At 34.4% G+C, this 11,176-nt stretch overlaps 1 protein-coding gene across 1 annotated transcript; it reads left to right on the plus strand.

Annotated features, from left to right (window-relative positions):
- Nucleotides 1-4,468: 4,468 nt before the first annotated feature.
- LOC115890948 lies at nucleotides 4,469-5,571 on the plus strand (the record flags this gene model as incomplete). The annotated part of the gene is given in 1 exon segment (XM_030911313.1): nucleotides 4,469-5,571. A coding segment is annotated over 1 exon segment (981 nt). The 3' UTR covers nucleotides 5,536-5,571.
- Nucleotides 5,572-11,176: the final 5,605 nt, after the last annotated feature.

Raw genomic sequence — 11,176 nt, forward strand, 5'->3', positions numbered from 1 at the left:
GTCAGTATTTTTTGTCAGTAATGTTCTCGCCAAGCGCTGACGAGAACGGGCACTCATTTAGCCCAAGGTAACGGGCATAATCCAGTCCTAGTAGTATCCTAAGATTACGCGAGCCGGAGTGGTCCGCCAAGTCATCGGGTATGATACTGCTAATAGACGAAACGCACCGATGGCACACATGCGAGTAAGCGGACTTGACTCTTTTCGCCGAGGTAGTGAGTCAAAGGCGCGAGTCTCTCTAAGTCAGATCGAGCCGTCAGAGTAGTTGTGTCGAGAAGAGTCGCGAGTGGGTAGCTGTGCAGCTTTGGTGTTATATGTGCGCGCGTGTGGCAGGGTACAACAGCGCGAGTGAGAGCGCGAGTGTGCATATCCGAATGGTCCCCATCCGGTGGGCGAATTCCTTAGGAGGACACAGTAGTGCCACATTCTATTCGCATGACATGAAGAGGAGGTCAGCCTGCAAGCGTCGGAGTGAGATCTCTTGGAGCCGCGCCCGACTGGAGGAGCGCGCCGTGCGGTGCCGCATCCATAAGACAGATACGTTATGTGTAGTCACACCGACTTAGATTGACACGCAACTCGTCACGGGATCAAGCGCCGGGATGCGTTGTAGGAAGGCGTGAATCCTGTCTGTTCATACTGTACGACAAGTACAGTCCTGCAGTTGACAACGGTATTAGCCTGTGACGCGCACTGGCGAGAGCCCTGAGTTTGGATATCGTTGTCTCGCAGGGTCATGCTATTTGTGGCAGATTCATTCGCTAGTACGTCCATTCATCAGTGCGCGTCATTCTGTGCCCCATTTTTGTTGTATTGGATGTGCCGAGTACAGAAGAGCGAGCCGACCTCACGACAATGCTACTTCGTTTGAAGCAAGGTTAACATAAGATACATGCTAAGTGTAAGTACTTTTAAGAGGTTCTAAGGTTTTACTTATTTAACACTAACATTTCTGTCTTGAATAAAAATATGTGACATTTTAAGTAAAATCGTACAGACTATGTTTCGTGGTTAGATTGTTAAGAGCATTCATGTGGATTTAATATTTAAAATATGATTTAGGTATCTGTAGGTTTCAATTACATTACATTCTTGTTAATGGTATTGAGACTTTCATAGATAATTTAGTAAGCATAAACTATTACACCCGATCTGTTTCTTTACGATATAGACCACTATAATATATTATTAAATACTAATACAAAGTGCTATTCACCATCACTAGTCCACTCTTGAATAAATATATAGTCATTAGTTTTAAGTAATTAACAACTATGTTTTCTTTCTCTGTACATGCCTGGCGCCCAATATCTATATTTTTTGTTTATTGTTATTGATTAGTTTTCTCTCTAGTGAAATACCTTACCCACGACTGCTCTCCGATGAAAAGCTGCCGTTCGCAGTGGTAATGTTTTTAAAAAACGCTACACTTTTATTTAACGCCAAAGTACACTTCCATTATCCAATAATCTCTATAATTTTGAGGGTTATACATTTGGCGCCCAACGTAGTAAAATATACGATACGCGACTGGTTGTGTACGACATTTTAAATGTCGTCAAAATAAAAGGAACGAATTGGTAGTAAACTTTATTCTCTATGGAGAATAGGGACCTCTTTCTAGGGACCACTGTATATTGTATATAAATTATGTAAATTTAAACATGGTATTTACATATTCTTTAAAAATATTGAAAGTTTTACAGGCTTTAAATAGGAAATTAATAAATTTTATAGCCCCCTAAACCGGATTTAATAAGTTTTATAGCCCCTTAAAAGGAACTTAATTTCCTTTTATAATAAAGATCAAAAACTTTCTGAAAACTTTAAAAAACTATTTAATATTCGGATAAGCAATCAAAAGTTAATAAAACTAAAGATCGTTATAAAAGTAAAGTTATGTAGGTCTAAATTACGTAGAAGTTTATTCGCAGCGAAGATGAGCGCATCCAACGAAACAAAAAGAAAAGGAGAAATAAAAATAGGAATAAAGTGGATGAACGAGGCGAGGCGTCGAATTGGAAAAGTTAGTTTTCAAAGCGCAATAATTATAAACTAAAGCTAAAAATACCGCTAGGTGGCGTTAAATGGCCGGAACTAGCCAGCGAAGGACCTAGAAAAGTGGTTCGTGGCAGGTAATGCTCAATTATAAAGCCGTAAATAAAGTTTCCTAATAAAGCTTAAGTATTTCTTAATTAATTAATTCTTAATATTAAGTATTTATTACTAAACTAGCGTGTACCCGTGACTTCGTTTGCGTCGAATTAATCATTTGTAATGGTGATGATAAAGCAAAGCAAGAATTTCCATTAACATACAAACTGGAGCAGAATCGTGGTTAATCAATTACCCAACTTTTTGGAACACCCTTTAATATTTTTTAAAAAATTTCAAAATATGTAAAAAACAAAATAAATTATGCGTGTCCAAGCGTTTTCCCGAAAGACTAACTGTTTTTTAAATAACAAATATTGTAATATTTGAGGGGCGTTTTCACCCTCGTGGAATTTGAAATTCGAAAACCCCCTCCTTATCCGAACTTCTACACCCCACAATCAATCCGTTTGCCAAAAATAAGCTTTAAACGTCAAGCAGTTTAAGCAGAATCGTGATTACTAAAATTACTAAACACCTTGTATAAATTTTCAAAAAATCTTAAAATATGTAAAACAACAAAATAAAATATACGTGTTTAAGAGTTTTTCCGAAAAACTCACCGCTTTTTAAATAAAAAATATTCTAATATTTGAGGGGTGGTTTCACCCCCTTAGAATTCGAGTTTCAAAAAATCCCTTCTCATCGAACCTCCACACCCTAAAGTCAATCCGTTTTCCAAAAATCAGCTTTTTACGTCATGCGCTTTAAGCAGGATCGTGATTAATCAATGACCAGATTTTTCAAAACACCCTGTATACATTTTTAAATAATCTTAAAATATGTAAAACACAAAATAAAATATACGTGTTAAAGTGTTTTTTCGGAAACTTGACCGTTTTTTAAATAAAAAATATTGTAATATTTGAGGGGTGGTTTCACCCCTTTGAAACTGGAATTTCGAAAAATCCCTTCTTATCGAACCTCTGCCAAAATTGAGCTTCTTACGTTGAGTGGTTTGAGCAGGATCGTGATTAATCAGTGAGTCAGTCACTTAAAGAATTTATACATTAGTATAGATAAAAGAAAAACTGAGGAAAAAGTCAAATATTCGTCAAGTATCATTCTATGTAATAAATCTGTTTGGCATATCTCTTATTAAATTTATATTTTTGCCAGATTATGGAGTTTTTATGTGTTAACACTATATTTTCTGCTTAATTTATAATTGGTTTTATGCGAAGTGTATAAATCGGGAAGAACATCGCGCTACTGCTTGAATTAATTAAAATTACTGTAAATTTATAAAATAGTCTTTAAAATAGTTACTTGTGCAAAGGTACGATTGTTTCCTGACAAAAAAACATAACAAATAACGGAATAATTATGAAAATAATTATGTCTCATTCTAGCATTTATTGCTACTTTTCAATAATATTTTATTTAATGTCATGTTTCTATTTAATGTCAATTTTATAAATTTTTATTTTGTTGTTTTGTTTGTTTTGGTAGTTCTTTGTTGTTTAGTTAATTTATTTTTATTATAAACGATTTATTTAATCAATTTTAATTATCAATATCATTTATTATTAACAACTTATTAAGTAATTGTTATCAGGTAGTATATCAAGTCAAACCTCAAAATTGTTAATTTTGAAGTTTAACTTGATATACTGTCATTTTAACAGAACGTCAACGGTTTTTGTAGACGTATCTGTTTTAAAAAACTAAAGTTTTCTCAATAGTTGTATTTAAATATTTTAAATAGTTTTTTTCTTTATTCTTTGTATTTTTTTTGCTTCCTACGACGGAAAGAGATAAACTTTCCGAAACTTTAAGCATTTTTTGTTCGTTAGGCAAATTTGTATATCTGTAAACCTAACTTCTCACAAGTAGTTTGGGATTAACGCCAGAATTGTTTACAAAAAATAACTATTTTATTTTGTAGATTTTCTTGCAGTCAGTGGCGAAATACCCATATAGGATTTTTTGGAGAGATCATTTATTGCATCAATTTAAAACATATTCTGCAAATAATTGTATCGATACTACTGTATATTTAACATGTTAAAAACATCAAATTTCACTGACAAACCAGCCAAATATACAGGGTTAGCCTTAAATAAGTGCAAATATATTCAGGGCTGGTAGATCTCGATAAAAGAAACAATTTTCTCTTTACCATTTTTCAAATATGTCTAAAATAACCGAGTTACTTAAGTTTGAAAATTTAAAAAAAAATTGATATTTTTTGGAAAAAATTTGAGAGCCACCGGATTTCCTCTGTATTCGCATCCCTTTAGTGCCGTAACCATAGAGTAAAGCTGTAACTCCTGTAATATCAGAGATTAAGTAAGTCCTGTAATATCAGAGTAAACGATAGTGTGTTTCGAATACGGGGTCGGTTCAAAATTTAATGTTCCCTTACATTTAATTTACTGGGAGGGACCCATAACACGGATGGCGTCTTCAAGGAACGATCAAATGAGATGTTCACACTGTGAAAAGACTGTCAGAGTGAATTCACCTTCAATTTCATGCTCTTCATGTCTATCATGGTTTCATAAGGGTTGTTCGGGTCTCACCAATCCCGAATTCAACAAACAAGCATCATTGTGGAATAAATCAAAGGCGACCACTTGGACATGCCAACCCTGCATGGACGAAACACTTCTACAATCTGGTAGAAGAACAAACACGAAAACAAAATCTCGTCGTTCCATCGGCCCTGGGGCTGCTCTTCCCGAGGATGTTCCTGAGAACGACCAAATTTCACTTCGGGATATTATGAACAAATTATTACAGATTGAATCTCAATATTCGGATCTCCTTTCCAAATATAACGAACAAATTAAAATAAACGCTGAACTCAATACAGAAATCGCAGAAATCAAATGTCAACTTTCCGCTTGTAACGGTCCTGCTGCCACGTCCTCGGCTTCGATGGCAACAGATGATTTGTTGAGAGAACTTCACGACCGGGAAAAGAGAAGAGGGAACTTTATCATATTTGGACAACCAGATTCTAACTCTGAATCCATAAGCGATCAAGACAAAGTTACTGCACTGAATGTATTGAATTCTACACTACCAAATAACAGCGTTGATCCAGTCAGCATCAGGACCTTTCGTCTTGGAAAATTTGCCCAGAATAAATCACGCCCTATAAAGGTGATTTGTGGTTCTCAAATTTCTCAGAGAGTACTCTCAAATTCTAAGATTCTGAGGAACACACCAAACTTATCCAGTCTATCAATCAGCTCCGACAAGACACCCAAGCAACTCCAAGAATACAGAGAAACTAAACAACGCCTCATTGATAGACTAGCAGCCGGAGAATCCAATCTAAAAATTAAATATGTTAATGGCAGTCCAAGGATCGTTAGTGTGGACGTGAATCATTTAAACTTCCAGGGAACGCAAATAATCAGTCCGGCTTAAACATCGCCTACCAAAATGTTCGTGGGTTGAACACTAAGACTCATGAATTCTACAAGTCTATATCTGTGTGTGAACACCACATTATAGCAATTTCTGAAACCTGGTTGCAGTCTGGTCTGAATGATGCTGAGCTTATTGACACCAACTACAATTTGTATCGTAAGGATCGCAATCTGGAAGTCTTGAATGTTACCAGAGGCGGTGGAGTTTTGCTGGCAGTCCGAAGTTATCTCAATTCGACCGTATTGGACCTGTCCATTTTTGAAGATGCGCTGCCGGCTCTCGACATTGTTGGGGTGAGTGTTGCGGGTGATGGGGGTGTTCTGTATGTGTTTGCAGTTTACTTTCAGCCTAACACTTCAGTTGAGCATTTTCGTGTATTTTTTGACGTTTTTGAGTCCTTAACATTTCTTTATGGACGCGACATAATCTTATTAGGCGATTTCAATATTCATTTTTCAGATTCACCTGCTGAGACTTGTCCAAAACTTCAGCTTTTAAACGACTTTCTCGCTTTTTTTGATTTTAAGCAATGTAATAGAATTCAAAATCAAAACAATACTATTCTTGACCTAGTTATTACTAACTTGCCTTCAGAAGTCTTTACAACTTTTCCATTTGTCAAGGAAGACGGTTATCATCCAACACTACTAATAATTCCTGATTTGCCGATGAAACCCCATTCAAACTTTCCCTCTACTGTTCAGGCAAAAAACTATAACTTCAGTAAAGCCAACTACCCGCATCTTTATAATCTTATCCTTACCACTAACTGGGACTTTTTAGAAGGCATGAAAGACGTTAACGCAGCAGTCGAGGCTTTCTATAATAAACTGTATGAACTCTTTGACCAATCCATCCCACTCTACAAACAGTATAAAAATGACAAAAAGTGTTCCTACCCATCATGGTATACATCCGAAATCATCAGTAACATTAAGGAGAAATCTAGAAACTTTAAGAGATGGAAAATCAATCGATCTCCGGAATCCTATGGGGCTTTTAAAACTCTTAGAGCAGTGATTAAGCAACAACTTGATAGTGCTTATAAAACGTATATAATCGCTGCTCAGGACTCACTACGAGCTGAACCCAGAGAATTCTGGAAATATATTCAGCAGAAACAGAATAGATCTCGTATTCCTGGCACTCTTAGAAACAGTGATAATACTCCTCTTGACAATCCCACTGACATTGTAAATTCTTTTGCCAATTTTTTCCAAGGTGTTTATATTGTGTCAAGCCCTGGCAATGTCTCGTATGAATGTGGTAATAGTATTTCTTTGGAGACATTTGACACCGAAGATGTGTTGAAGGCCTTAAAGTTCACTAAAAATAGAAAAACGGCTGGCCCAGATAAGATTCCTTCCTTTCTTATAAGGGATTGCGCTTTTGTTCTGGCTGAACCATTAACTAGACTTTTTAACCTTTCTATCTCAACACAAACATTTCCTGGTGTTTGGAAGCAAGCCAAGATTTGTCCAATTTTTAAAACGGGCAACAGAGATATCATTGAGAATTATCGTCCGGTCTCAATTCTATCCAACATTGCAAAGGCCTTCGAGAGGTGTATACATAATAAACTATTTTTCAAAATTAAAAATTTGATAACACCATCTCAACATGGTTTTTTTCCAGGGCGATCAACTGTCACCAATTTAACATGCTTTCTTGAATATACATATAACTCTATCGATGAAGGTTATCAGGTTGATGCTGTTTACACAGACTTCTCGAAGGCCTTTGATAAGATGGACCATGGGATTATGGCAGAGAAAATGTCACAAATGGGATTTGATAATAAATTAATAAAGTTCTTTTCCTCATATGTACATCAACGCAAGCAATATGTTGAATATAATGGTCACAGATCGTGTCCTTTTATAGCCACTAGTGGTGCACCGCAGGGCAGCTGTTTGGCACCACTGATATTTTCAATATACATAAATGATATAGTGACCCAATTAAAGAGCTGTTCGCTTTTATTTGCAGATGATCTTAAGATTTTTAGTGTCGTCCGGTGTAAGGATGACTGCATCCGTCTGCAGGCCGATCTTGATGTTATCTCTAATTGGTGCGTGGAAAATCGGCTTGCTCTAAACACCTCTAAATGTAAAAAAATGTCCTATTCTCTGAAACGTATTGAACTTGACCACCCCTATACCATAAACAGCGCAATCCTGGAAAATTGTGAGCATGTTAAGGACTTGGGTGTTTACCTGGATAAGAAACTGACTTTTAACATACATATTGATGAAGTATCCCGTGGCGCTCTTAAATCTTTAGGATTTCTCCTAAGATCCACAGAAGGTTTCAATAGTCCATTATGTCTAACGGCATTATACATGAGCCTTGTGAAATCAAAAATCAATTATGCCTCTCAAATTTGGTCACCAATTCACCAGGTCCATATCCGGAGGTTAGAAAATGTTCAGCGTAAATTCCTAAAATATCTCTCGTTCAAACTGGATGGTGTTTTCCCAGAGCGTGGTTATAACCACTTACGGCTGTTGCAAAGGTTTGATCTTTTATCTATTGAGCAAACTCATAGACTTCACTCTTTATCTTTCCTTTATAAACTTTGTAACGGTCATGCGGACTGCGCTTCGCTATTAGCTCGGCTGAACTTTTCAGCTCCGCTCGTCCGTACTAGAAATCAAAACACGTTCTACCTGTCAAACGTCAGGACTTGTTTAGCCGGTAAGGCACCCCTCTACCGGGCCTGTACTGATTTCAATGATGTTGAGAGCCTGGCATCTGTTGATATATTTGGCGACTCACTGCGTCAATTCAGGAATGTTTTGGTCGGGCAAATGAAGAATCCTAACATTTTGTGATATTTTTTATTTTTTTATTGTAGTTCGTTAGATTTAGAGTTTTGCTTTCACTTTATATTTATATTAGGTGTTATTTTTTTTTTTTAAGATTACATATAGATTTGTTATATTTTGCAAGTTGTACTTTTATGGTTGATTTGTGCTTATTTTAGCTTCATTTATTATTAATGTTCGTGCAATTGATTTAGTGTACACAATTGTCTTTAATTTGGGATTTCCTGTTAGACAATTAAACCTATTATTTATTTATTTATTTATTTATTTATTTTATTAGAAAACATATATACTTAATACATATAATAAATAAAAAAAAAAAAAAAAAAAAAAAATGTTAAAAGAAAAATGTGACAATTTTCAAACATTTTCTTTTTTTGTGTGGTGCGAAGGAGAACAAAACCTGCGATAGGCAGGTAATTGCCTGGGGAAGCTTTACGCGCGAACATATATACCACACCCACCCTGAAAAAATATTTAGCACTTATATACTAAAAACCTCAACCCTGTATACTTGAATATTAAGATGATTACTCCTTGCTTAGTTATTTTAAAAAGAGTATTCTTATATTTCTGAATACAACTATATAAAAAATGTATTTAAAGAAAGGTATATCATAGGTTCACATGTTATGAAAATTAAATATGAAACAAGGTCTGGTTACCACTTTTAACTCTAGTATCTCAGAAATGCGTAAAATTTCATGTTATGTTCATCAGATTCACAAAGACACAACAGTGTATTTGTATGTGTATTTAATTCCATTTTATTAAAACAACTAGCTAGAATGTGGTATTTGATAACAATTATAAATACTACACCATAAATAACGTTGCAGCAAGTCCAAACTCAATATTTAATTAATAACTAATTTTTGAATTTTACTTTCGAACAGGTACGAGTTAAATTATACATATTTTGAGTTAACTCACCAAGCAAAATATACAAATAGTTACTATTAATATTCAAAAACATTTTCCTTAAATACTAAGTAATGTTGCGTTTAGTGTATGAATAAAAAGTCGTCTATGTTACTACGTATTTTTTAAATAGTTATATTAAGAGTCATTTGCTTAGCTGTGGCTTGTCCTTTAGCTTGATTTTTTTTTTGAAAATATATAAATTTTTTTTTTTTTTTTTTTTTTTTTTTTCAAAAAGTTAAAAATTCTACTTTATAAACATACCTTTATGATACATGCCTACTGCCTACGTTTCCTGAGATACTCTCTGCCTGTTTGGACCAACTTTTTCATAATCTATTTGACTTTATTTTTGCTGTTTTTCAAACAAGACTGTATTCCGTTTTCTTTCCTTTTCCAATGGGATTTCTTTCTTCAAATTAATTTCTTTCTTGCCAATTGTAAAAAATATTAAAAAAAAAAAAAAAAAAAAAAAAAAAAAAAAAAAAAAAAATAAATTTCTTGCAGTTTTTAGGTATATAATAAATTAATATAATTTTTTTTTTTTTTTTTTTTTTTTTTTATTGAAATTAATTCCACGCTGTGTTCGTTATAATGTGGATCAACCTGCTCTCACTACGGGTCTTCGGGCCCTACCCCATCATCAAGTAAGCTTGGTTATTTCCACAAAACGACGAGACGAGCAGCAGCGCAGAAATAATAAAATTGAAGAGCACGACTTGTGTAAAGTAGCCGGTACAGCATATTAAAGTCCCTCGCGATCGCGAGACTAGCCGGCGGCTCTGGGCGCTCATGGGTGAGCTCGTAGGAGGCGATGCACTACCATGCACTATTATTTGCACTACCATGCAAAATTATTACCATTGCACGCAGGCGCTATCTCGCGATGCGGGACTTAATATTTTACCGCTACTTTACGAAAAGTCGTATTTATATACTCTGGCCGCTGTGCTCGTCTATTTTGTGGAAATACCAAAGCTCACCTGATGATGCGTATGGGGCCCGAGTTTTTAGAATTTTAAAATTTTTTTAATGCCAAATATTTTATCAATAACATCAATTTTGTCGCTGTCAATATACTGTAATCTTGATATTATATTAATATTAAAAGACAGAGTGGCAATTTAGTATTTTAAATCAAATTAAAACTATTTTCTGACAGTTTTTTTCAGAACTAGTACATTTATTTACACATTTTAGTTCAATTATATTTTTTTAACGATCGATTTTAAATAATTTTATTTATATTTAATCACTTTTTATCAAATGTAGTCTGGAAGGTACATGGTACTATGGTATATACTGATCGACACAAAGAACAGTCAACTTAAAATTTTTATGTATTTTAAGTTCCACATATTTTGTTCCAGTGAACCGATTTTGATTATTTTTTAAGCAATTTGTAGCTTAATTATTTGTCTTTTTTAATCTCTTTTCAAATTAAAAAATAAAGTTTCCACGTCTATTATACGAGGGAAAACAAAATGTTGTTATTTTAGAGAAAGCTTGAATCACCCTGTGTGTGCCAATATAGCAAAATTTTCTTTTCTGATTTGCGTCAAATTATTTAGCTACCAATTGCTTAAAAAATCATCAAAATCGGCACACTAGAAAAAAATATACTGAACTTTAAAAATACATGATAATTTTAAGCCGTTTTTTTTTCGTGCTTGTCAGTGTATTACAGCGTATCACGTAAAGTTTGTAAAAAAAATGAGAAAAAAAGAACATTGTTAGTAGGGAGTTATTGGAATAATGTTAAAAACACTTTGACATGTCATGTGTCACTTGTCATGACTGTCGTAGCCATGACAATTGCCATATGACATATGTTAAAGGGATTAATTTTGTTGTTCAAATAACTCTAGCAGTTTTTTTTTCCATTTTGT

This window comes from Sitophilus oryzae, unplaced genomic scaffold (assembly GCF_002938485.1).
Source record: "Sitophilus oryzae breed Bouriz unplaced genomic scaffold, Soryzae_2.0 scaffold_938_pilon_pilon, whole genome shotgun sequence".
Lineage (NCBI taxonomy): Eukaryota > Metazoa > Arthropoda > Insecta > Coleoptera > Curculionidae > Sitophilus > Sitophilus oryzae.